At 40.3% G+C, this 26,580-nt stretch overlaps 3 protein-coding genes across 9 annotated transcripts; 2 read left to right on the top strand and 1 right to left on the bottom strand.

Annotated features, from left to right (window-relative positions):
* The first annotated feature begins 1,683 nt into the window (after positions 1-1,683).
* LOC115732369 lies at positions 1,684-9,039 on the top strand. 3 transcript variants are annotated; one of them, XM_030663014.2, is made up of 3 exons: positions 1,684-2,263; positions 2,391-5,632; positions 6,923-9,039. In XM_030663014.2, exons 2-3 carry the CDS (start codon positions 2,462-2,464, stop codon positions 8,660-8,662), a joined length of 4,911 nt encoding a protein of 1,636 aa, XP_030518874.1. In that variant the 5' UTR covers positions 1,684-2,263; positions 2,391-2,461; the 3' UTR covers positions 8,663-9,039. The 3 variants fall into 3 exon arrangements, with proteins under 3 accessions (XP_030518874.1, XP_030518867.1, XP_048127851.1); XM_030663007.2 differs by having other exon boundaries at positions 1,684-2,119; XM_048271894.1 differs by having other exon boundaries at positions 1,685-2,119; positions 2,581-5,632.
* Positions 9,040-9,432: 393 nt separating this feature from the next.
* Positions 9,433-13,389, bottom strand: LOC115732409. Of its 3 annotated transcripts, none has more exons than XM_030663053.2 (7): positions 13,344-13,389; positions 13,086-13,309; positions 12,810-12,980; positions 12,051-12,284; positions 11,217-11,303; positions 10,588-10,707; positions 9,433-9,736 (listed from the first exon to the last, which is right to left on the bottom strand). In XM_030663053.2, exons 2-7 carry the CDS (start codon positions 13,269-13,271, stop codon positions 9,692-9,694), a joined length of 843 nt encoding a protein of 280 aa, XP_030518913.1. In that variant the 5' UTR covers positions 13,272-13,309; positions 13,344-13,389; the 3' UTR covers positions 9,433-9,691. The 3 variants fall into 3 exon arrangements, with proteins under 3 accessions (XP_030518913.1, XP_048127852.1, XP_030518905.1); XM_048271895.1 differs by having other exon boundaries at positions 13,086-13,301; positions 13,338-13,384; XM_030663045.2 differs by having other exon boundaries at positions 13,086-13,295; positions 13,338-13,383.
* Positions 13,390-16,566: 3,177 nt separating this feature from the next.
* Positions 16,567-26,247, top strand: LOC115729343 (UPF0400 protein C337.03-like). Of its 3 annotated transcripts, none has more exons than XM_048271706.1 (8): positions 16,567-16,829; positions 17,174-17,291; positions 19,195-19,442; positions 21,821-21,976; positions 22,065-22,221; positions 23,103-23,242; positions 23,325-23,360; positions 24,963-26,247. In XM_048271706.1, the coding sequence occupies exons 2-8, from the start codon at positions 17,213-17,215 to the stop codon at positions 25,842-25,844; spliced, it is 1,698 nt and encodes a 565-aa protein (XP_048127663.1). In that variant the 5' UTR covers positions 16,567-16,829; positions 17,174-17,212; the 3' UTR covers positions 25,845-26,247. The 3 variants fall into 3 exon arrangements, with proteins under 3 accessions (XP_048127663.1, XP_030515741.1, XP_030515742.1); XM_030659881.2 differs by having other exon boundaries at positions 17,185-17,291; XM_030659882.2 differs by having other exon boundaries at positions 16,568-16,829; positions 17,177-17,291.
* Positions 26,248-26,580: the final 333 nt, after the last annotated feature.

Genomic DNA, 26,580 nt, shown 5'->3' on the forward strand with positions numbered 1-26,580 from the left:
ACTTTTTGAGCCCAAACTTGCAAGAAATTGATATTTCTCTGTTGCTGATGTGATGTCTCTCGGAGCCAGAAAATAGAAGATAAGTTCCTCGATATGGAGAGAAGCTTGAAATTTCATTTGGAATGATAAGAGAACCAAGAAGGCTCCAACTATGATGAACCATGTTGAATGATGAAGGAAGACAATGAAATTTCTATGGTTATCTGCTGTTGATAAGTTACCAAACTCTGGATTGCAATGATGGTTTCATATTGCAGCTCTCTGGCTTCCATCTGCAGATGAATGTGCCTTGATATGGAGGTTGACGTATATATAGCCATCAAGGTAAGCAGCTTGCTGGTGTAGCTATGAGCCTATGGCACTTGGTGAAGCAGAACAGTCCAGAGAGGTAGAAGTGAGGGAGGCGTGCTGGCTTTTTCATTTGCTCAGTTTTGAACTCATGACATCGCCTCATGAGAAGATCTAAACTGCAAACTCCCAAAAAGATTATAACTTAATGTCGTGATGAGCCAATTCTGACAGAAGCCGTATAGTTTCAGAGACTAACGCCGTCGGTTTTGCGCATCTACCAGAAAACACGTTGACAAATCCATGTACCTGAGACAGCAGAGGAGAGAAGAAGCAGTTTTTGAATCGAGGGACAAACACCCATTAGACATGAGTTCCAGTATGAAGAGTAAATACATATTCTGCATAATGCAGAATAAAGTCACTGTCCCTGATTAGTTTTTTTTTTCCTTTCTGTGTTTTCAAATCTACTTTTGTCTGATGAGGGTGGAGGTGGAGGTGACGCTGTTAGCCATCTTGCGCATCTGCCCCGACTTTTTCTCTTTGGGAAAAAGTATTTGTGAGTTTCTTCTTCTACTTTTTAAGGATTTTTCAATCCTCAAGCCGAAAGCAGAGGTTCGTGCGTGGACCGGATTGAGTCGCAGGTGGACGTTCCTCCTGATTTCTCAGTTAATATGGACGCGGGTTTAGTGGTAGAGCAATAAAACACCACTCTGCACATGTCAGGTTGAGACCAATGTGGACGGCACGTACCTCTTCTTTTTCCCTTGGGAATCTCACTCCCATGTTTCTTCTCTCTAGAGTTTCGTGTAGAAATGTCAAAGCACCCACCTTGAATTCTTGTTTTTAAAAGCCATTGAAAACATTGGTGAGCTTCTGATTTCAAATTAATCGGACCGACTTTGACGTAACCGGGGCGACCACAGCGAGCCCGCCTCGGAAGACTTTGCACGGGCAGGATGTTTTTATGGGCCAAATAAAAAAGCGACAAATCTTAATCCTCAACCACATCGGATCTTGTGTGAAATTACTTTTCAAACTCAATTGGGTCAATCAAAGATTTAATACACAAGTCCCGTCTTTTTTAACAATGTAACATGTGGGACACAGCCTCGCAAAACACAGGTCGTAGGCCTCAGCTGCCAACTTCAGACCAAAGCAAGGTTGCGGGAATGAATGTCCTTTGCCCGAGGCAGCAATGATCATTCCACGCCCCTAAGGCAGTGGAATCAATACTAAAAACCCCCCAGACATGGATTTTAAAATAACGGAGCTCTTGCGCTTTGATTATAAAAAACCAAAAGCCTCCCCGCCAACATGCTGTTTTCCTTTTTCTTCTCGATTTCTCAGATGTTTTTTATTTTATTTTATAAAGAAAGCTCCTCTAATTCCTAATGCCTCAGCTTTCCCTGTCAAGACTGGGTGTTGGTCCAACTTTAATCAATGACGAGTTATATATAGAATCACTAACTTTAGTTCAGGGTGGGCGATTGTTCTGTAATGACGTAATGCATGTTGCACACAAGAAATACAAGAATTGGTCTTCTGATCCGCTGGATTAGAAAAATTGAATTGGGAAATTGGGGGAAAATACTGCAACTTTTTCCTCCCTTTCTCATTCAATCTCTCTCTCTCTCTCTCTTTCTCTTCTTTTTGTGCCGCCTCATTTCCTTTTAGATACGAAACAGCTCCTCATAGCTGTTGCTGAGGCAAAAAGACGGGAAAGGGAAAGGGAAAAGAGAAGTGGACAACAGGATCACATTGCCTTTTTTGATTCAGGCAATCTTGGGTTGCTAGCTCATGCTTTTTGGGTGTCTGATCTCTTCACTGGGTGAGTTTCTCCTCTCTCTGATGTTCTTCTTCATTCGCTTCCCCATCTGTTCTTTCCTGAAAAATCCCAACTTTAGCTTTGTAACCACTTGGCATTCATAGTTCTCAATTGGGTGTTGATCAACTTATCTTTTGATAGTGGGTGGTGAGTTCATGCTCTGATTTGTTCACCTCCATTTTCTTTTTTCCTTCTCCTGCTCTTCTGATCAAGACTTTACATAGATCTAATGCGAATTTGGTTGTTCATGGTTTGTTTCGTTTCCTCGATACAGATTGCCATCAGCAGATAAAACCATAGATAGAAAAGACGCTGAGGTGGAGAGAGAATTTGATCTCTGATATAATGGGAACAGGAGTTAAAATAAGGAGATTTGTGATCACGTCGGTGAAGACATGTTACAGATCAGTTTTCAATCATCCGTTCCTTGTGGGGATGTTGTGCTTCTTGTTTTTTATGTACAGATCATTTCCGTGTCTGTTTTCGCTTTTGGTGTCTGCATCCCCTGTTTTGGTCTGCACTGCTGTTCTGCTCGGCACGCTTTTGAGCTTCGGGCAGCCAAATATACCCGAGATCGAAAAGGAAGAGAGAATTACGCACGATGTTGCTTCTCTTAAAGCTGGTGTAGTGCAAAACGCCACTATCATCAACCGCAGTGAGGACTCTGTTGTCGAGAGATTTATGGGAAGGGAGAGAGAAGTTGCGGATAGAGCTGTCCAAGAAGTGGGTAGTGCAGATGGTAAAACCAGTATGGTTGAGGAAGATGATGTCTTGCTTGAAACTACTCGGTTGATTGATGATAGTCCCCAGGAAAACCAAGGTGAAAAGCAGGTATATGAGGAAGCGGCCAAAGGATTTCGTGATCTGGAACAGGAGAATGATGCTAGTGTTCATGACGAGAAGTCTGATGTTGACGGTCATGAAGATGGAGGACATCGGTATACGTTAATTCAGGAGGAAGAGTATCACAATCTTGAAAGGGAAAATGGTGGAATGGTGAGAGATTCAACTGATGCTCATTTGGAAAGTCCACTGGGGTCCAAAGGGAAAGAACTTGATGAGGAGGAGGATGACGATGACATGTCTGTGGGTTCTGGTTCTGATCATTCGGAGAGCTCGTCGCCTGATGCTTCAATGGCCGACATCATGCCAATGCTTGATGAACTTCACCCGCTTTTAGATGTTGATGCTCCACAACCAGCTCACCTGCCCCTTGATGACTCTGATGTTGCCTCACAGCATTCCAGCAAGAGTGAAAATGGGATTTTGGAGTCTGACGAGGATAACAAGAATGAGGAAGGAGAGGAGGAGGAGGAGGAGGAGGAAGAAGAAGAAGAATCTCAGAGAGGCAATGAGGATGAAAGTAAGTCTGTGATTACTTGGACAGAGACTGACCAGAAGAATCTCATGGATCTGGGTACTTCAGAGCTGGAAAGGAACCAACGGTTGGAGAATCTGATTGCCAGGAGGAGAGCAAGGAACCTAAGAACACTGACAGAGAAAAATCTGATAGACTTCGATAGTGATGATCTTCCCTTTAATGTGCCTTCGATCGCAACTACGAGAAGAAACCCTTTTGATGGTCCTGATGATTCTTCTTATAATGTGGGTTTGCCACCTATTCCCGGGTCTGCACCTTCAATTTTGTTGCCAAGAAGAAATCCCTTTGATATTCCCTATGACCCCAATGAAGAGAAACCCGATCTTAAGGGAGATAGCTTCCAGCAAGAGTTCACGGCTTTTCATCAGAGGGATACTTTCTTCCGTAGGCACGAGAGTTTCAGTTTGGGACCCTCGAATTTAGGAGTTCCGAAGCAAGAGAAGCAAGAATCCAAGTGGAGGCCCTATTTTGTGCCTGAACGGTTTGTTTCAGAGGGAACAAGTTTCCACCATATGCAAAGACAGTCAAGTGAAGTAAGTGTAAGTGACTCGAAGGTGAGTTCTGTTCCTGATACAGAATCCTTGTCTTCAAACGCTGATCAAGATGACAAGAGGGTGAGTGAGCATGATTCTCCTCAAGAAACAGATGGTATTTCCAACCTAGACCAAGCTTCCCTGCTTGTAGAACATGGAAGCCAATCTTCTGAAGATGTGGATTCTCGTGATATTGAAGATGTTGAGGAGAATGTCATTGTCCGTGAGGAGATTGAGATAACTTTAGGCAATGTGGATGGTCAGCACGAACTTGAACCGAGCTTGCCTGAATCTGGAGACCCAACTGATTCTTTGCATACAAATGTGAACGAAATGCAACAGAAAGTAGAAGCAGCTGAAGAGGAGTACAGTGGTGGATCAAGCTCGTCGTCCTTCTCAGAAGTGAATGAACCAGTCGCTGATGTGAAACAAGAAGAATTAGTGACATCAATAGATGATCTTGGTGAGGAACCTAGCCTTGCTCGGGGACATCCAGTCGAAGACTTGGATTTTACTTTCATAGCCAAGGCAGAGGATGATAATCCGCATAAGGAGCCTGTTTATGATTCTAGCCCGCCAGCAGTTGAAAAATTCCTGTCTTTCAAGTCTATTTCGTCTGACGTGCTAGGTGATGTGTCCGAAATGAGTTTGACTCCAGATTCGTTAAGGTCAGCTTGTGTTGACAAAGAGTCTGAAGGCCCTGGTGAGATGCTGAAAGGGGAACCCAACTATGTAGAGATGTTTGCAGCCGCTTCACAGGTGCATGCTGAGAATGAAGATGAATTGAGCTATAGGAAAGTTGCAGAGAAGGCCGAAGAAAATGCCTCTGAAGGTGAACGGCCCATGAATGATGAATTGGGTGGCAAGAGTGAATCTCTGGTCCCTGGAACTGAGTCTGAGCATGTCTCAACTGGTCCAAGTTTGCCTTCACGGAGTGAATTGATGGGGGAGGACAGGATAAGTGAGCATGATTCTCATAACGAACATCGTCGCATTGTGTCCTCGAGCTCTGATGCTGAGAGCCCCAACTGGATCCAACAAAGTGAGGGTGAGAGGCAAGACTCTGAACAGGAAGAAATCCACTTATCATTTGGGGATGGACCATCCGAAGCAGTTTCGCCATTGAAAGATGACTCTGTGCATCATGAACAGCTTCAAGTCAACTCAAGTGCTGGTTCAGAGACCAGTAATACATGTGCGCAACATTTGTCTGAGCACGCGGATATGGAAATTTCTCTTAACCAGCAAGTAACTTTTGATGACTTACGTTCTTCCACGCCGGATGATCAACCAACTTCTCTGGCAAATGAGACTGTTTCTGTAATCCATGAATATTCTTCTTCAGTAGAACCTGAAAGCATGAAGGAGCATTCATTTGACAAGGAAGACATTACCCAGTATGTAGAAAATCAAGTTCAGTCATCAACATCCAATGCAGTGAAAGATGCTGATTTCTCCCAGGATTTGGAGGCAAAGGCAGTTTCTCATGGTTCTACATATGATATGGTGCCCAGCGAAAGCAAGCTGTCAGAATTGGAGAGACAACAATCCTGCTCGGATAAAACCAATCAACCATCTATTAGCGATCCTAATGGGGAAAAGGTAAGCTATCTGATGCATATAAATTTTGTCAAAATATCGTTAAATGCTGTTCAGCGGGTTTCAATTGCATTTCTTGGGCACATGATTAAGATAGCCAGCTAAGTGTGTCGCAAGATGTAAAATAAGTTATTCCTGCCTCAAGTTGTCTATCAAAAGAAGCCTCCATCAGAGGAAGTTTGACCTTGCAAATTTTATTCAGTTGCTCATCCAACTTTGAAACTGTCAAACCCCAACACATGCTATAACTGCTTTTTATTAAAGTTGTACATGAAAATCCGAAAGTACTAAAAGCTGAGCAAATCGGTATAACCATATGAATTACAATTGTTGTCAAATTGTAAATCTAAAAGACTTGATATCTATTATTTCCTGATCCATTCTGTCTCTGCACCATCCCAACCTTAGAGAATTAGAGACCTCAAGGGGCTCTGTCCAACTCTGCCTCAGCATCCTATGAATTGGTTTCAGCTGTTTTCTATCTGCTGAGTAGAAGTATGTGCAGTGAATCTCCTTTGCTAAAATCTGGCCAACTTTCACTTGGAAGAATGTTTGAAATTGAAATGTTTATCAAAAATGAGTTAGGTAGGAATTCTCACCTCTTGATTTAACAAGTATGCAAATCAACACCAAGGTCTGGTGTGGATTGGACCTTCAATGAGTAGAAATGTTATGAGCATCATTATTACCAACTCCTGTAAGAAACGCCATCATTCTTGGAGTCCTTATTTCTTTTGTCGCATTAAAAATCATAAATCATATGATTTAGCAGTGATCTAATTCATTCCGTTAATTTTACATTTAAAACCAAATGCAACTTCTTCAAAGGTGGGCCAATGTCGTGCTAAGCTCACCCTTGATAGGTTTGATTCCCTAGCCCTTCTTGTCCCTTAAATGATTTCACTGGCTCTGATCCATTTGACCACAAATCTATGTTAGGCTTCTTTTTCCCTTACTGTCATGGTCACAATAAAAATTAACTGTTCTCCGTTGTACACGCTAGATCTTTTTTTGCTGCTTAACTTTTTTCATTTTGAATTTGGCTTCTTGTGATAAAAGTTCTATTCAGTTGTGAAGTGTTGATGGTTTTTCTTCTGGCTTGATTCCATTTTTCTGTTAATCTTTTCCCAGAGCTGATGCAATGCATCAACTCTTTTGGTTCTCTGCACAAGGTGTTTGATGTTTGTCAATTATTGTGGATGTCTAAGGTCAATTTTACAATCTCTGTAATCTGAAGAATCCATGTTGAGGTGTTGATCAACGAAGCTAATTACATATCATGTCCTTTTGTAGGAACTATCTGCGACAGTGGCAGAGCCTGTTGTAGAAATAATCAGCCCTAATGGCATAAATGCCGGGAAAATGTGTGAAGTCGAAGAAAAGACTTTAACAGATGCCTCTACCTTGACTCAGGATTTTACCTCGAATCCAGATGAGACCCTTGAATATGTATTGCCAAATGGAACTGCCGAATCAAGAGATGTCAGTGTTCATGATACTGAAATAGGAAGCCATGGGCAAGTCGTGACATATTCTGAACAATTAGCAGAATCATTTGAATCTCATGTTTCAGGTGAAAGCATGCATGAAGAGGTAGATGATATTAAGGAGATTGATGAAGAGTTTTTGAGAGAGCTGGATAATGTTGGGGACTTCAGAGTCAAAGAGACTGACAATGATTCGAAGCTTTTGCCAGGGGAAGCCAGTGTAGGAACTTATGGGACTGAGTCGATGTACGAAGACCAAGAACCAGGGGAAATCAGCTTAAAATTACCAGTTGTTGAAGGTAGATCTATTGAAGATGTTACAATGACCTTCAGAAAATTGCATGGAGGAGGAGATCTTGTTGAAGCAATCCTTCCTTGTCCTATCGTAAATGAGCAAAGTATGAATGACTCAAATATTGAAGATGAAAATAATTCAGCTTCGCCAATTGATAATGCTAGATCTCTTGAGGAAACCCACATTAGTACAGAGCATATCTCAGAAGAAAGAGAGGAAGAGCAGCTGAGCATCCACAAGAGTAAACCAGCTGAAGCTGAAGCTGATGAAGGAAGTTCCGCTAAGGTTGTTGAATCTGATAATGTGGAATCTGGTGTTTCAGAGACTAGAAGTGTTTCTTTTGATGATCTGACCGGCTCAAAGGAATTTGAGAGCAACCCAAGCTTACCTATTCTGGAAGTAAGATCCCTTGATGATAGTACAATGGCGTTTAGGCAATTAAATGAAGGAGCAAATGTTGAGGAAGTGATTGTGCCTAGTTCGATTGGAGTCCAGGAAGAGGTGGGTGCATCAGAGCACAGAGGAGGAATGAATTCAGGCCTGCACGTTGTTGAAGCAAGATCTCTGGATGATATCCTTGTCATTATGAATCAAATCTCAGAAGATAATCAGGAAGTCACGGGAAAGGATATGCATTATGAAGATACTGAAGTAAGCTCTACGAAGACAACTGAGTCCCAGTCTGTTGAATTCAGTGCTGGAGAAACTCGAACAGTCTCTCTTGATAAATCTGTGGGATTGGATGAAATACAGAGCAGTGTAAGCTCCCCAGTTCATGAAGAAAGATCTGTTGATGGCACAATGCCAGTTAAGCAATTAGATGATGGAACAGATGTTGAGGAAGTCGTCCATCTCCATTCCACTGGCGATCAGCAAGGCATTGACGAATCAAAATTAAATTCAGGCGTGGAATTTGACAAGAGTTCTTCTGATGTTGACCATATTACTGTGAAGCAAAACTCAGGAGGTGTGCAGAGAGGGCTGCCTGAGGACATCCACTCTGAGGAAAAGTCAACAGTTGCTGAACCAGTGACTGGAGTTTCTTCTACAGAGACAACCGAGTCCAGCAAGACCCAATCTGGTGTTCAAGAACCTCCCGCTGTTCCTCTTGAAAAAACAAAAGATGGTTGTGATGGTCCATCAGATGCTACTAATTTGGCTCCGGCCAGTCCAAGAGGCGAAAAGGAAAAGCATCATCGCAAGTCGAGCTCCACCTCGAGTTCTAGCTCGAGTGATTCTGACCAAAGTTGAGTATTCAGCAAAAAAGAGGTGAAAAGTCTCGTGGTCATCTGATTTTGTCGTGGTCCCCAAGATGCTCGTTTTTGTTCTCTAGTATTTTTCTTGCTTCCTGCTATTGTTTAGTGGTAGGTGCATTTCCTGTCGCCGCTGAATTGATTGGTTGCTTACCTCAAGAAATTGTTTTTTTGTTTGATTTCTTGAAAGTTGAGAGTCAGCAGTTTGAGGCTTTTCTGCGTTTTCTTTTCTTGCCTGTAATTTGAGGCTTTCCGTGAGAGCTTCTTGTTATGCACTTGTAAATTAGTTACTTTGTAGAATCTGCAAATGATTGCTTGTACATGTACTGCTTGCTTACCTCATTTCCCTGAGTAAGAATTTGATTGATTGTGATCTTTTTATACTGTCTAGCGGGCACGTGAGCCAAAATAAGATGAAAAAATTGTGCAATTGGACTCTGCTTGACCGCTCATTTGATATTTGGTTATTTATCTGGCTGAAAACTGTAATGTAGGGAGCCTGAGATGCATCTTCCTACCAATGTTTCATCTAGATGCCCTAATGCATTTATCAGGCTATTTCAGATTCCTTTGTAAAATTTAACTTTTTCGCGAGGTACCGACATAAACATAACAAGTTACCAGTAGCCTAGTTGTCTAGTTAATCTACTGCTGAATTGTTTACCAGCACGCATGGAAAGAAGAGACATGTTTGTGGATCGTCATTAGATGTCGCTTATCTATCGACATCATACAAAGAAGCGGGAAGCGGAAACGTCGAGATACATATAATGGCCATAAAATAAACTGCCTCGCTTATTCATTCATGCCAATTTGGAATTGTCACTATATCTTCTCAAAGTAAAATCTAAGAGATATAATGGTTCGAAAATCATTGAAATAGCATCCAACAGAAATTGAATGACTTGTCAAGAATATCATACACAAAGCAAAATTACATGTAAGGATGAAGTTACTGCCTTCCAAGTAGTTGTACACTATCGTAAAAATTCCTATACAGAACCCTAAGAAGAGGAGCATAACGCTTTTACTGTTTTTGCTTCTTCTGCAATGGCTCTGCTGAACTCCCGGCCTGCCAAAGAATTGTCAAATGTTGTCAAAGTAAACTTAGCACCCATGTATTGTCATTTAATATGCAAAAAGCATACAACTAGATTCTGTTCTAAGCTAACCTACTGAGGCTCACAGTAAAATGATTTTGTCTGTATAAGACCAATTATTAATCTCTCTTTCGGTATGTTTAGAGCTTATTGGGTTCATCCTGCATCATTAATGTAAAAGGAACTTCGAGTATTGCAGTAGAGGAGGAAGGATTCATTATGCACATCGAACATAGTATTAACCACAGATGAAGCTTCCAACCGACATTGAAGAAATAATGTCTTTGTGGAACTTTTCTTCTAGCATTGAAAACCTTCATTCTTCCGTGCCAGAATCTAATTCAACCTTAAATCACGTGTCCTTATGAACCTCACTAAGTATGAACTCGGTAGTTCAGAAAAATGCAGACATGAGAAGCCTCCCAGGAACCATCAGTCCTGATAAAGGCAAATAAAAGTTTTCACCTGTATCTAAAAGGAATGCTAGATTGTTGTTCTCAAAGCTCTCTTTATTTTAACATGGGCTGCAACATATTTAAAGGTATTTTATCAAGCATGCCAAATTGGATATTAGATCTATACCCCCAGAACCCTACCCAAAGGGAAAAAGACTAGTTCTTCATTTCGAGTGAATAGACAGGCAGCGGTCTATCTTTGTTACTAATACCCTACTTTGCAAAGAGAGCCAAAACTACATATTTGAATGCTCCAATCCCATACATTTAACTACATATATCTTTTCGCAATTTGTTTTCTCATGTGGAAACTGGATCTTGCCATACATGGTCAAAGGGGCATGGAGACCAAAGATTAATGTGCCTACCATGCTAGAGAGTTGTTCCTTGATGTAAGCCATTGATCTCAACATCGCTTCAAGTGTTTCTCTCGTAAGCTGAAACTTCACTTCCTTTTCTCTAAAAGGAGACTTGGAGTGGTCTTGCAACTGCAAATAAGAGCAATCAAGCAAAGTCAAATGCAGCATGATAACAAGGTTAAGTCACTGAGGTTGAGAAGCAAATGACTGCACCACAACATGGCCTCGTAGAGCTTGCAGCTGGGGAGAAAATAGGGAAACAATACATTTTATTGATTCCCAGGATCTTTCACAGAAACAAATTTGCAGTTGGTGTCTAACAGGTTTTTTGTGATTCAACCTTTCCCTAAACCCCCACTACCTGATTCCTAAAGGAGAATTCTTGCTTTCATAGCATCCAATAGCAGGACTTCACTTGCATGATCTTTTGATGTTACTAAAACTTTCCAAAGAAAGCTCCAACAATCTGGCAAGATAACTAAGAAGAAAATGCATATACGTGAAAAGGGACAATGTTCTCTTTCAGGCTTTCCCCAGGAGAAATTCAGTTGTGAGGATCATGAAGCGTGCTGGCCTCTCATAATGCTGAGGGGACCATTGATATAATCAAGATAGAGTCACTCATTTCATTGTCATACCTTCAGGGCGACTGCAGCCACCTTATTGGCTGACGCTTTTTGCTTCTCAATCGTCCAATTCATTTCAACAAACCGAGGAACAGTTGCCTATATGAATTGGAAACAGTATCAATTCATTTATCTACAAGACAACAATTCGAGGCTCGAAGTGTCATGCCTCGTGAGAGAGGAAGAGAGAGAGAGGTTCTTTAATTATTGTGAGTTAGCTTCTGCACCTTATGCTAGTAGAGATTTATAGAAGCAACAGAGGAACATGCAACTTGCATCAATTTCATTTTCCAATTGGTAGTTTAGGTCAAAATTTGATCCTTGGAACACGTTTAACTCATCAGAAGAAATTATAAAGGGCGAAGGAAAATTCGTTTTGGATTGCACTGCAGCTTTGCCCATCCTTTGCAGCTGCTTGAAAGCAGACTTCTCCCAAAAGCAATCCTACTGCTAGAGGAAGAGGTGCTTAATATTATTTGTAGTTAGACATCTCTGCATTGGATTTTACCGTCCTATAAAAATTCGTTTCGGATTGCACTGCAGCTTTGCCCATCCTTTGCAGCTGCTTGAAAGCAGACTTCTCCCAAAAGCAATCCTACTGCTAGAGGAAGAGGTGCTTAATATTATTTGTAGTTAGACATCTCTGCATTGGATTTTACCGCCCTATAAAAATTCTCTTGTTGATTCGGGTAAAATTTTTAGGCATCTACCATGCAATCAAGCAACAGACAACTGCATGAGATGGAGACGTGTGGCTGCCACTGCAGCGCTGACGATGAAATTTAACTGGAGATGCACTTGCAAAAACGTTTTGAATGTTTTGCAACAAGCATATGTCCCTTTTACCATATTTTCAGGAGCACCGACGTCATGTTGGAGAGACATGGGTGCTGGTTGTGACACATTAGAGTCAGCAGTAATCGTTGCATTGCCGCCACCGCCTCTGCAGTTGAAGTCGAAACATGGATCAGCTTGGTGAGGCTGAGAAAATGCTGAAGTTTCTGAAGATGGGAAAGTTGTGAAAGTAGGTGGCATGCTTGTCTTGACCTGATAGGAAATGCTGCTTCGCGGTATTGAGTGCTGGACAAGAAAAACGCATACAAGTTCAAATCATGAGCTGATAAGCTGGAGAATCACAAAGTAAGCAACCAAAATCATGACGCAGGAAGTGCAGGTTCTTGCGAACAACATAATCCATGACAAAAAAATTATTACACTGCAAAAACAAACCTCATGTGATTTTATTCAAATCTCAAATCCTTAATGGCAGTGGACCACTAACACACAAAACAGACATCGGCACAAACGTTCTCAATTCTATTCTGCAAATTTCACACGAAAGTCCTAGTGGGATGAAATTTAAAGTTTCAATGCAGCAAGGACGATATTAGCCAACTATCACATAAGTACCATTTGCCTAAGTTTAAAGAATTTCTCGAGTTCTCATCACTCAAACATAGCTATCTGAGAAGCTGCAAAAAGAACACCAGCTTAAAAACCCGCTTTTCCAAGAACTCAAAAAAGCAAACATCTTTGACACCTGCACTATCTAAACCTGTCGTTATAAAGCTAAATCCCAGAGCCAAAATCAGTTTTTTCCGTCACCTGTTCTCTAAGAATGTCCTCCCTCCACTGATTCTTATGCTTCAGCAACACCGACACGAGAAGGCCCTGCAGGCTAACCGGTAAGTCAGGCGGGAACAGCTTCGAGAGATCGCTCTCGACGAAGTCGTCGTTCACGCATTTCCTGATGAGAGAACGCAGGCACGCCGAAACCTGCGAAAAACCCCACGTTGAGACTTCAAAAAAGAAATCAAAGTTGGGGACTTTTCCCGGATTTCTTGCTTCGGAAGCGCACACCGAACTAGGGTCATTACTCACAGGGTCAACTTGGGAAGCAGAAGGGAGGCCGAGAAGGGACTGGATGTGGGATTTGTCCGGAGGGGCGAGGCCGGTCCTTCTGGTTCGCCAGAGAGTGGTGAGCACGGCGTCGATTGCTTCTTCGGAGGCTGCGGCGACCGAGAGCTTGTGGAGTCGCAGGTAGAGGGTTGTGTTCCCTCCTTCCATTGCCTCCTGTTTTCGAGCTTGTCTCTTCTCGCTTTCTGCTTTTTTTTTTTTGGCACAAATTCTCGCTTTCTGTTACTTCTTGGCAAAAGGGTAGCCGATGAGACTGGCCAGCGTTAAGGATTTTTTTTTTTTTTCTTTAGCCGATGAGACTTTTGTTTTTTTTTGCACCCTCTTCTCCTCTCGAAAGCACCCATGCTCTTTGATTGATTCTGTATCGTGTCGTGTCGTATCGTGTCGTGTCTAATACTTTATAACAGTTCGACACTCTGATATTATATTATTCGATATGTGATCGATAAGTAGTTAGCGCTTTAGATACGCTAGCAATACGTGAATTCAATATTCTAATATGTCATTTTGACACACATTTAATCAATTTTAAGTATTTTTAATAAATTAGCAATCAAAATATAAATATATATATGTAAGTCATATATCCAATCACTTCAAAATTAATATACCTAGCCAATAAAAAAAAATTTAATCGTGACTCCTTAATAGAAAAAGAAGAAATTTGCCGTTGATATTTTCATATATACATGAAAGTTTATTACGTATACATAAAAATAGGTGTCCCAACTTGTCAAAATTCTCTATTTTGAGAAATGATGTGTCGGCATATTATGTTGTGTCATGTCATGTTGTATATCGCTTGTCGGTATTGGTACCGCTTACCCTCTTCTTGAGAGAACCATTAATGTGACTCGCGCGTTGTTTGCACTTTGGAAAGGGGTTGTCGTTTAAAAGGCACATATACTCTTCGGCTGTGTTTGATTGTCCGTATAAAACTCGGAATAGGATATGTTTTATCCTATCCCGTGTTTGGTAGATGTCCCGGATAGTAAAATGTCGGATATAGGGAGATATAACCCGGATAAAAAAATCCTAGGGGAGGGGGTAGGATAAGGTCGGATAGGATTTCCTTATCCGTCATATAAAAGCTAACTTTCTTGTCTCATTTGTTTCTATTTTCATTTTATTTTTTTATTTTTTGCAAAGAGGTTTGAAAATATAATAAAATGTGTATATTTTCAAGTTTTTTTTTTTGTGTGTATGAGAACATTATTTTTATAATAATAAGATCGGAATATTTCATGAGCATCACGTAGGGCATATATGTCCTTTATATTGATATACAGTTTCTACCAAATGCAAGATATGATAGGATATGAGAATATCCGACTTTAAAATCGTAGTTCACCAAATGATGGATAGGATATAGCCAAATCCCTAGATTTCTTATCCTATCATATCCAATCCTATCCCGACCAGAAATCCCGACGACTAAACGCAGCCTTCGGTTCTTTCTTTGGCACGTGATCGATAGGTGTTAAATATTTGACACATGATCAATGAATTAGTGATCAAAATGTAAATTTATCAAAAGTATATATACTTAAGTTGCATACCCAACCACCCTAAACTTAATATATCCAGCCAGCTCTAAAAATATATAATCGTGAATCCTTAGTAGAAAAAAAAAAAGAAATTCACTACTAATATTTATGTGTACATGAATATATATATTTAATATATAATGTATTTCAATGTGTCGAAATTTTTAATTTTTTGAGAAATGACGTATCAACGTCTCATGTCGTGTTGCGTGCTAGTGTTGGTACTACTTAGGTTCTGATTTTAATGTTAAAAAAAATATTTTTTTTTCTCGTTGAGTACTATAGTTGATTACACAGCTTTGACTAGAAATTAAATTAACTTTATTATGCTTTTTTTTATTAAAATAAATAATCTAAAAAATATTTTCTAAATTATGATTGCTTGTGATGTTCACGAAAAATGAATGAATTGGAAATATTTATAAATAAGTTATTACTTTCGCTAATAAAATATTTTATATTAATGAATCATTTCAACATATAGATATATATATAAGGGATTATTTTAACAAATTATTTTTTCAATAATTTATTTGTAATGAAACAAAAGGAACCTAAGTGTAAAGTAAATGTGGGAGATCCTATAGTATTTTCATAAGGAGGCTGTTAACAATTGCTCTTAGAAGTTTTCTAAAGAAGGAAAAAAAAAAGTTTTTTAGACATTTTGAAAATTGAAAAATGACAAAATTCAAGAGCATTTTATGCTACTGCCATTAAGAACGCGAATAACAATCATTTTATTTTGTTCCTAAGAACAAACTCAGAACAAGAATTCGTTTAGTAAAACAATTTTATCTTTCTATTCCTAGGACAATTTTTCTAGTCCAAAAATTGGTTTGGAAACATAAATAAAAAAAATATAATCTTTTTACATTTCTATTTTTAGAACAGAAATAAAAATAAGAATTTCTTCTCATCGCTCACTCCTCTCTCTCGCGTGCGGTCTCACTCTCTCTCGCGTTCCTATCGCCGGCCATCGATAATCATAAAAATTTTGTATCATTGTCAATTGCGTTTCTCTACTCATAAAATCGTCCAAAGAAGAAAAATAGAAATATCTATTTTTAGCTAGAAACAGCTCACAATAATAGAATGATTATCATTTCTGCCCGAGAGGCGTCGGATACAATAGAAATTTGATAGAGAAGTCTTTCCTATCCGATGTTGACTTCATATAACTCCTAAAATATACACGTACTCTCTTTGTAAGTGCACTCATATTGAATGGCTTGGACACATGCATGCGCATGGGCCAATTCTATCCTCTTAACATAATGGATAGAATTCACTTTATTATGAAAATAGGAAAGAAAGAATCGGGAAATCACTATAAAAACTTTTTTCCGATGAATTGGCTGCATTTGTGATGGCATGTCGAAAAAAATAAGGTTCATACATGAATAATTCATTTATCTTATTAGCGTTCACAACATATATTGTACCATTTTAAATCTCCCCTAATTTTCCGGATGCAAGAATCAAACGCTAACCTCCTTATTGCGATTTAAGAATCGTGATGTGGCCATCGATCATCAATCTAGTTGATAGAATATAGTGTGTTTCCAAGCATCTTCAGAAAACAGATCTCATTTGTCGATAATCCCGTAGAGAAATTATTACCGTGTCCGGCATAGTAATTATAGAAAGAAATTTAAGAGTCTTATAACCCGTTATGGCTTGAGGATCCGCATTTGGAGCCATCGAACTGTTCTAGAACGTGTATTATATTATATCGGCAATTATAACTTGGCAATCTAAGATTTTGGATTCAAAGATATATTTCCGAATTAGATTCAAAGTTCAATTAAACCGAACCGAATCGAATTGAACCGAACCGAATCGAGTGGCGAAGCCAATTCACATAGGCCCATTCATCTCTACAGAGAGGCCCCCACAATTTCTCTGTCGCGGAGAATCGCGTCTCCGTTTCGTCGTCCTCCCTTCGCCCACAACAGCGACGCAGCGTAGAAACAGAAGAAGCCCCAGTCGAAAGCTCAAACCCGGAGAGAAGAAAATTTCAGGGAGGAAAAGGCAAAAATCATGTCAAAGCAAAGCAGATATGGAAGCGTTCGGTTGCCTCGCGAGCGGAGACCATGACGCGAGCTCGAAGACGCGTGACTGATCTCGACGGCCTATTCGTTTGAAGCCAAACAGACGATCGGTGAGTTGGCGATTCACTGTCGATTTTTTTTTTTTTGGGGTCGTTTGTACGAGTTGATTCGCGGGGACTGGTATTATTATCCGGGAGAACTCGAATTTTTTTCCCTGATTGCGAGGTGATCGTCCTGTCCTAGGGTTTTTGAATTCGGAAGATGGCTCTCTTTGGGTGGAATAATGTTGGGAAATTTGTGATTTCTGTCGTCTGCTTCACGCGGATGCTTACTTTTACCCGCTTTTGTTTCGCCGGGATTGTGGATTTTGTCGTTGCATGTCAGCTCCGATATCATGAGTTTAAAATTGATTCAGGCCTGCTTTTTTTTTTTTGTGCGTCTCTCTAAGTGTAAGCAGCTGTGCAGGTTATCGACAGAATAATCAGAGAGCAGAATGAGCAGTGAGGATTTTGACTCGCAGTCGCTGGCCGAGAAGCTGTCTAAGCTCAACAACTCGCAGCAAAGCATCGAATGTACCTATAAGTTTCCATTCTCTTTGCACTTTCAGATTATGTCTCGTTAGCTGTAAACGCGATTGGAAGAGCAGTGTTGTGATGAAAATGCCACCTGATTCTCCATGTGATGTTACCAGTGTATGTTGCTTGTCGGTAGTTTAGCCAATTGTGGGCTATTATACTCTCCCTTTCTGCTAAAGGATGTTCGGTTTGATGGTGCAGAGTAGTTGCAAAGATAATGTCATTTCGTCCTGGCGTTTCCTTTTGTTGTAGAATGGTGCAGAGATATTCAGTAACAGTCTTCTTATGGACATCCTACTTGTCTGGAAGGGTATAATGTATGGTTTTTAACTATCACATCACATGCACCTGTATGGTACATTGGTCATGCTAGAGAAAAATTTATTGTGACGTATTCACTTTTGAAATGAATCTTGAAAAAAGGGATATTCTGGCCATGTTTTTAGATTTAATACTCATGACATCAATGAGCACAGTTAACTCATTTCGAATAGAGGACAAGTAAGTTTCCTGCGGGAGTAGTGGTATTTGGTTCTTGCAAACAGTTACAGTATGCTGGTGAGCAAGTTGTGAAGGGGCCAGAGTAAAAAGAAGATTGCCATGTTTTTTTATAGTATTAGTTTAAGGGTATCATCAACGTCAGACATCCTTGAAGTCAGAATATATAGGATGGGGTATTTGGCTGCAACTTTCATTTGGGATTTTCTACGGCTTCGGTATGTAAGTTTAGAATTATCATTGGAGAAGAAGTCCGAACTTGTAGAGTGATACTTATTCATATCTCATAAACAATAACAGATTAAATGACATTTTTCTTTTCAAGTAGTGAGCTGTTTTTATAGGTTCTCACAGGCTGCCATTCTGTTTAACTCAAAAGGAGCTCAGTGAAGTCATTCTCAGTTGAGATTTTTTCTTGATTTACTTTGGAGACTGTCCTAGGGAGGATAATGGTTTAGAGAATCGACACTGTGAAGCATTCGTCATCTAAATGATCGAAAAATATGTAATCAAATATAGAAGAAATAAGAGGAGTCTCCTCTTTATGAGACGTGGATTTCTATAGATTGTAAAAGATCATAGAAGCTTTTGCAGAGGTCTAGCTAATCTTTCCCTTAGACTGTTTTTTTTCCCTCAATAGGGCTGAGGAAGTATATTGGCCTGTGCAACGTCTGATCCACATTACATAACTAGCACTCTAATACCGTTAAGCTCCTCATTATATTATTTGCTTCTAGATATGGCAAATGAACTAATGAGGGCTTGGCATTTGGCAATGGGCCACTTATATGACATGGAAAAGCATTTCTTACTTTCTGCATCCACCTTATGTTTCGGTTGAGGATATTAGAAGATTCATAACAAATTGATGGAAGATAAGAAAGCTATTCAGGAGACTGATTCTCTTTGTTGGTTGTTTATGAAGTGTATTGTTTGTACATGTGGAAGGCACTTCAAGTGCAACTGTCACAGATTCTATTGCGTAGGTGATTACTGTCCTGGTCTTGCCCTTCATTACATTAGCAGTGTTTAGGTCCCCGTGGAGCCTTGAGCACAATCTTTTGCATCAAGAAAATAATTGATTTGTGATGGTAAACTTATGTGTGCAACTAATAGCAAGTCAACCGGCTATTCAGGTATGGCCCCTGTTATACAGTTAGATGCATGACTTATTTTAGCTCAAGCAACCAAATGCAGCAGTAGTGACAATGTGTGTACTAGGGGCATTATTTCACACCCCATTTGTGGATGCTACTTCTAATTGAGGTTTAGTTTTTTACAAAGTGCTGACTGTTTCTTTTTATCTTTTATTTTTGTGCTCTCACTATTTCTAGTTCTTACTCTTTGATACGCTTGCTTCTCACTGCTTGTAACTTTTTGCATTCCTATTCCATTGTATCAGCATTGTCCCAGTGGTGTGTTTCTCACAGGAAGAAGGCCAAACAAATTGTTGAAACATGGGATAAATTATTTAATTCTTCTCAGAAGGAGAAGTGTGTTTCTTTCCTTTATTTGGCAAATGACATTCTGCAAAATAGTAGGAGAAAGGGTAGTGAATTCGTGAATGAGTTTTGGAAAGTTCTACCTGCAGCGCTTAAGCATGTCTATGGAAATGGAGATGAACATGGAAAGAAAGTGGTGACCAGACTGGTGAGCTTTTGTAAAAGACACATCTTGCTGTCTCATCATTTCTTATGTTCCATCTGATAGTATTTGAGTGATGGAATATTGTATGTGCAGGCATAAGTGTCACTTGGTTGACTAATGTTTGAGAGCTTTTCTGATTCTGTTATTTAGCAGGAGTATTTTTAGTTCTGTCTGAACAATTTTGCTTTGGATTCATAAGTTTCTCTTTCATCCTTTATATTTTCAGCTAACTAATAGACGGAGACTAAGAGTTTTGCTTTTGCCTAGGTTTTGTATACATATAGTCTTCCTTCACATAATAATTGAAGTTTCTAGTTTGGACTTTTCAACACAGGACATAGATTCATCTCAGGATAAGGGGAGAATGACCCTTTTGGGTTTTATAGACTCTTGATAGTTGCATGTATGAGGGCAAACATTGATGAGTATCATGAAGAACTGGCAATAGCAGCTAAAATGATGGATTAAACATCTAAGGTTAAGTATTTGATTGTTGTTTTGAGGTCAAGTTTGACACTGTGAATTGTCAAATATGGATAGAATCTGCCGGAATTAACCATGAAGTTCAACATGGAGCCTGCCTGTATTCAAGTTGCAAAGACAGTAGATGCATATTTTTCAGTCAATTTTCAAAAAATGTGCTGGTTGTTATATTCTATGTTAGGCAGGGATCATCCTTATCTATTGCATCTCATTTCTAGTAGATGTGTTGGTAGGAGAATGTCTGCATGGATAAGTGGTTTGAACCTCAACTCTGAAGCTTATGATCATAACAGGGCTTTTATGCCAAGGTTTTGAATGGTTGATGCTAAAAACCTGATATATGGAGATTACTTCGATGTTCTCCATCTTAATGTCAAAGAGACTTGAGTAAACTTCTTTTCTTATTCATGAGTTTCCTCCTTTTAGTAATCCATAAATCTGGATTAGAAGTAAACACTTTGGGAGATTATACAATTATATATGATTGTACTTCCTTTGCTTTACTTGGAAAAAAAGGTATCTCGCTTGTCAAATATAGACCACTTGCTTGTGCTCTTTCCTTGTATTAACCACAATTTGAAACTGTTGTTCAACTCTTTTGATGAAAATTTCCTCTTCACAGCTATTGGAAGAGAAATACTGCTCAATGGAGGAGTTTAATTTGTTATTTTAAGCCTGAACTTGCTGAGATGATGAAAATGCTGACACTAATCCAATGTTTGGAAATATAGACAACATGCCCTTTTGCCCTTTGAATTCTAATCACTTTGGCCATGATGCGGTCTATCCCTTTGCTTGGATTGGGGAGAAAAGGTTTTTGGTTGCCGGAAAAAAACCCTCTTGGTGGATGATTGTCCCCCCTACTTCCGAACATTAAAAGCTATGTCCTTAGTTAACAAATGATAGGTCGTAAAACCAATCCTCCTGGTTTCTTAGGCTGTGTCCCTCTTCTCTTCTTCAGGCATAAGAGCCATTATCCTTCCAACCTTTCCTATCTCTCTTGAATGGAATTTCATTCTTCAAAATACCCCTCTTCTTTGAAGGTAGTCAAGGCTCCTGAGACAAGAGCTTGTTTGGCAAGTCTGAATTGCCACCTTCTTGTATGACGGCTGTTTTCTATGCTAGCAATTGCCTTTGTCCCTTTTCCGCTTCTTTCATTTTCTAATTATTCTACTGGAACAGAGACTTTACCTTTACTTAGAGAGGGGCTCATTTTATGATAGACTAAGAATAGCTTTTGTTGGATTGGTTGGACCAATATTAGGCTTCGTTTACTTACCTAGATAATGTGCAAGTCTAGATGTGTATAGGTAGGTAGTAGGTAAAAATGTGTAGATTTGTTTCATCAGGGGTTGCAAGTTTCATCTCCTTGGTGCTTTTCAATAAATCTTGTTTACTTATCCAAATAAAGAGTCTTTTGAGTGCAATTTGAGACATTTTCTTTTCCAAAGAGACAGATGTTTAAAAGGTGGAATTTTGGTAAACATTCCCTTCTTTACCTCCATGAAAGTTTATAGAGCATTTTTACGGTGCTTAAACACTGATCTGTAAACTGGGAAGGTTATTTACTTTTTGTATTTAGAGAATGAATGTCCACGTCTATAATAGAAGTATAAGCTTCTAACGGGATTCTCGACTTTTCTTGTGCTTATGCTCAGGTTCTTTGTGATTTCATTGTTAGGTTTGTTTTGAAGGCGCAAAGCTCCATGAATATATATCTTTTAATCACCAATTTTATCTGCTTTACGTCATGTTTTATCCTTCCATTTTACCTGTTGGGGCTTATTTAAGACGCTGTTGAACTCGTTATAAGAATGTCTTTTCCTTTTCTTCCTTCATGGCTTTTCTTTTACTTTTAATCGAAATTGATGGTTTAATTTGGTTTCGAACATGGTAAGGTCGACATATGGGATGAAAGGAAAGTTTTTGGTTCGCGCGGGCATGGCCTTAAAGACGAGATGTTAGGAAAAGATCCTCCGCCTGTGTCTGTGAGCAATGGAAAGAGTTCGAATCCCATTAAAATTGTGAAGAGGGATGCTAGCTTAGTACGAGTGGTGAGTCTAGAGTGATCCTTTCAGCATTTATTTGCAGCACACTTTTGGCCCACCGTTCTTAACAATGTTCTTGGGCTTTTGATTTCAGAAATTAGCTGTTGGAGGTCTGCCAGAAAAAATCCTAACTGCCTATCAATCAGTACTCGATGAGCATTTTACTGAAGAGGCTGCTTTAGACAAATACAGTGCTGCAGCAACCCTGGTGGAAAAATTTGAGGAAGATGCTGAAAGTAACTCAACTCAAGGTGAGATCCTTGCCATTTATCTTTTGATATTTTAATAGCTGCAGCATCATCTTTTTGTGTCTTGTTGACTATCTTTAGATTGACAGCAGATTAGTCTGACCATGACTAAGGCACCATGCTTTTCTCGCATTGTAGCCTTTTAAGTTGGGGAAGGCAATTTTGTGAAAGTTGCTTGTCTTAAAAGGTGAAGGGGAGGCTTAAGAAAGCATGGTAAAGAAGCTACCGTGATCTTGACATGACCCATCTTATGGAGGATGAAGTATACAGGTTACTGGCATTTTGTTTTTTGGGTTTTGGGTGGGTGGGGTGGGTTTGTAGAGCAATTGAGCCCGAGCATCGGGCTTGGGCGTCTCTGCCTCTCTCTCTCTCTCTCTGGGTATGTGTGTGTCTCAATCTATTTCTCTCTCAGTTCTCTTTAGGCTAGGGTTGTCGCACCCTTGGTGGAGGCTGGGCAGTGGTTACTGCAGCGTAACCCCTCTCCCCTTGTTCGCTGTGTGGGTGTGTCCCATGCGTCTGACTATCTATCTATTTTTTTTTTTTTTAATTATCTTTTTGGGTTCCTAAATCATCTTTATGCCCTGTTTGAGAAAGGAGAGTAAAGGGAATTGAACTGTGGAGTACATGGTGAAATTGTTGAGCAATAATAGCTTGTTTTTTGGGCTAAAGCCAGGTATCATTTGGCTTAATTGGCACCACTACCCGAAATCCAAGATAGGAGTGATGATAGCTGCTTTTGGGGTTTTTTTTTTTTTGGGTGGTGAAGATTAATCGTCTGCTGGAGTGTGTTTCTAGATGCGCTTCTTCAATGGAGTAATCAGACTCTGCTTTGTATTGGTATGATGGAGAAATAAAGAACTGTAATCCTATCTTTTGTTGATCAGGAAGCCAGCAAGGTTCTGCATTGTTAGATGATCTACAAGAGCAAGAAAATATTATTAAGCAGTGCATAAGTCAACTTGAAAATTCCGAAGCAACGAGAGCTACCTTGATTTCCCAGCTTAGAGATGCGCTTCATGAGCAAGTACATTTTATTACTATACTTTTGCTTATTTATTGTTGAAAGTATGTGCCATTCTTGACTGTGTGCTGATCCACACTTCCAGGAGTCAAAGTCAGGACATGTGCATGCTCAATTGCAAGTGAGTATTGTCTCATTCTGCATCTTATGTTTGCCTGTGCTAGCTATGCTGATGATCTTGTTGTGAAATTGTCCTTACTCTTTGATACATCATCTTGTAGTCTGTCAGAAAAGGAGTGTGTTGCTTTTGGCTTTATGACTCCAATAGATGACTTCAAGTTTTGGTCAATAGATTTGTTGAAATACTATTATCTTTAACAAGTTAAACAGCTGTATCTTTGTCCTCTTGGTTGATGATAAGATCACGTGAGTAGTCTCTTTCTGTCCCCCTGTCCCCTTGCCCTGGATGGACTAAGTTCAGTTATTATGGACATCAACCTATCTGCCTTTCTGACTGACTCTTCATCTGTAAAACTACTGGATGTGTTCTTGGCTTATACTCTTATTGATTGTGTTCTTTTTCTTGAAAGGGTGTGGTTTAGCTGCAGGGTGCCTGGCCAGATGTCATGCATTGGTGAAATCTTAATTACCAATATCTACTTTTAAATAAAATAATTGAACTTATCAGAGACCTAGGTGGCTTTCATGAAATTTGTCCTCCTTCCTTTTCGCTCTACGTTCTCTATCTGACAATAGGCCCCACCCTCCTCTTAAATGATAACTTATCAGAGACCTAGGTGGCTTTCATGAAATTTGTCCTCCTTCCTTTTCGCTCTACGTTCTCTATCTAACAATAGGCCCCGCCCTCCTCTTAAATGATAAATCCCATTCCAGATCTGATCACTCTCTCACCCTTTTTCCCATCCTTTTCTTCATCTTTTAGGTCTCCCTTCCTTCCCCTTTTCTTCGTCTTATTCTCTCTCATATCTCATTTGGCTGCTGAACAAGAGAATGAGACAGATCAAGTGAGAGGTGGTGGCTATGACAGAGTGGTGGCTCAAGTGGCGGTTGCTGGGGTTTGGTGGTGGGGTTGAGCTAAATCAGATAGAGAGAGGAGTTGGTCATTACTGTCGTGTGGACTTGTGATGGGTGTTGAAGGGAGAGAACATGATTTGAGAGAGGTGAGAGAAAGAAAACTGAAGGAAGGTAAAAAGGCTCAATCACAAAAATGTGGTATAATGACAAACCAATTTTTGAGAATTTCACTTCTAAGAATATTGAGTTGGTATCCTGCTGTAGCTAAACCTCACCCTTCTTGAAAGTTTTCACATTTTCAAGTTTCGAGTTTTTTGATAATTTCACTTCTAAGAATATTGAGTTGCTTTATTCTTTTCTATGTACACCGATGGGAATGGGCATCTTGCTGCAGCAGCCATTTCTCAGCTAGAACTGATTTTGGACCAACTTTAGCAATTTCTTTTTGGTGTCTGATATGTCCATTTTTTTTTTTTTGGGTCAAAGATATGTGTCCATTTAAGCAGGGTGAATCTGGATGCTATCATGCCCTACTACACTCTACCATGTGCAGTCAGACAGTGCCACCTATGTTTTGCTTTCTGCATTTGGTCTTTTGGCTCTCTGTCATGTAGCCTGTTTCTCATTTAAATTCACCAGAAGTGTACATTATTCTTTCCACGTGTTTTATTTTGTTCATTGATCATTGACCTGATACTTTTTAATTACTTATCTTACATTGATAGTTGACAACGCTATGCATGTGCAGGGCGCTCGAATTCGGGTCGAACAGGCAAGCAATTTGCGGAAAAGACTGATGGCACCCTCTGTTCTTTCACACCAAGGCCCTGCTAACTCATTCTTAGAAAGGCCAAGGATGGAGCAAAGCCTGCCTTCGATTCAACCGACAAGCAACGCGACTCTGCCTCCTCTCTCCCAACCTGCAATGCCTTTTACGTCCCTCAAAACCTCCGACGAAGAAAGCAAGAAAGCTGCAGTTGCTGCAATTGCTGCTAAGCTTTCTTCCTCTACGTCCTCTGCCCAAATGCTTACCTCAGTACTTTCATCCCTGGTTGCAGAAGAGGCTGCCTCAAAGAATGGTGGCTTGAAGTCCACTACATTTTCCTCAGCTTTGCCCATCTTTTCCCCAGATAAAAGGCCCAAACTTGAGAAAATGCCCGTTTCCAATTCTGGCAACTCTGATTTGGGAAACTTGTCCTACTTTAGCCCTTTACAGCAGCAATCGGGGAGCAACATGCCACTCGCAACGTCGGTGGGCATGCAACCTGCATCACAATCCAATCAAATGCAAGCGGCATTTGCTTCACCACCTCCCCCGCCGCCTCTGCCTTCCAGTCTATCTTCTGCAAACCTATCTGGGAGTCAATATGTCCAATCTGCTGGTATGAATATGATGGCAGGCCTGATTCCTTATGGATTTGGAGCGACTCTACCTCCACCGCCTCCCTTGCCGCCACATATTGGTCTGCAGCCCTTGGCAAGGCCTGCCCTTCAGACACCTCATCAGTCTCACGTGGAGCAACCGCAGCAGCATCAGCAACCTGCCGCCGGGGGATATTATCAGCCACCAGGCCTTGGCTTCTTTGGACAAAGCCATCAACCAGCAACTCCACCAGTACCGAGGCAGTGAATTCTGCTTATTTAGACCTGGAGCTTCCTTTTAAGAGCAACTATTCATGGAAGTTCAGCGGCAAAGCCGTTCTTTGGATGGGCGTACTTGAAACTTTCTGTATGTCTTGAGGTCACAGAGTTTACAGTGTCGTCTTGTAAATTAGTAGAGGATTAGCAACTGTTGTAATGGGATTAATTACGACACCCTCCCTCTCTAGGACGTCAGAATGAGTCAGGAAGAAGTTGCTGCTCCAGTAAGAGATGAGGAAAGGAGGGGGGTGGGGGTGGTTTCCGGGAGGCGCTTGACCAAAGGAATGTTCAGATATCTGTACTGTAGTTTTAGATGTTGAAGTAGCTGGACTGTACTTTTACTGAATGCTTTGACGATTAGCACTGAATCATGCCAATAAGGTATACACTCACCGGACTGTCTGCAAAGATGGGTCGAATATTGGATTAGCTGTTTGACAGGTTCGAATCGAATCGGTAATTTGCAGGTGGGGAGCATGTAGTTATCTTCGTTGGGTCGTTTAACCATTTGCTTGGAGGATGAGAGCTGTTGTTGGATCATTTGGGGGGCTTGAAGGGGCGTGTGCTTTTCAATGTCACATTGGGGCTGCTCTGTTCTTTGGGACGGGGGTCACTTTTCAAGGTTCGATACGTCATCGTGAAGTTGTCGTTGGTGTGGGATCAGGCGACTATTATCGTCGCTTAATATGGATGTTCTCAAAGGCCTGATTTTCAGCTTATGAAAG

Source organism: Rhodamnia argentea, chromosome 10 (assembly GCF_020921035.1).
Source record: "Rhodamnia argentea isolate NSW1041297 chromosome 10, ASM2092103v1, whole genome shotgun sequence".
NCBI lineage: Eukaryota > Viridiplantae > Streptophyta > Magnoliopsida > Myrtales > Myrtaceae > Rhodamnia > Rhodamnia argentea.

Excerpts from the sequence above, each read along its gene's own strand:
- LOC115729343 (XM_048271706.1), top strand. The coding sequence starts at position 17,213 with ATGAGCAGTGAGGATTTTGACTCGCAGTCGCTGGCCGAGAAGCTGTCT. Across the intron at positions 22,222-23,102 it reads TGAAAGTAACTCAACTCAAG|GAAGCCAGCAAGGTTCTGCA; the intron begins GTGAGATCCTTG and ends TTTGTTGATCAG. Across the intron at positions 23,243-23,324 it reads GAGATGCGCTTCATGAGCAA|GAGTCAAAGTCAGGACATGT; the intron begins GTACATTTTATT and ends CCACACTTCCAG.
- LOC115732409 (XM_030663053.2), bottom strand. The coding sequence starts at position 13,271 with ATGGAAGGAGGGAACACAACCCTCTACCTGCGACTCCACAAGCTCTCG. Across the intron at positions 12,981-13,085 it reads CTGCTTCCCAAGTTGACCCT|GTTTCGGCGTGCCTGCGTTC; the intron begins GTGAGTAATGAC and ends GGTTTTTCGCAG. Across the intron at positions 11,304-12,050 it reads TCGGTGCTCCTGAAAATATG|GCAACTGTTCCTCGGTTTGT; the intron begins GTAAAAGGGACA and ends CAATTCATATAG.
- LOC115732369 (XM_030663014.2), top strand. The coding sequence starts at position 2,462 with ATGGGAACAGGAGTTAAAATAAGGAGATTTGTGATCACGTCGGTGAAG. Across the intron at positions 5,633-6,922 it reads GCGATCCTAATGGGGAAAAG|GAACTATCTGCGACAGTGGC; the intron begins GTAAGCTATCTG and ends GTCCTTTTGTAG.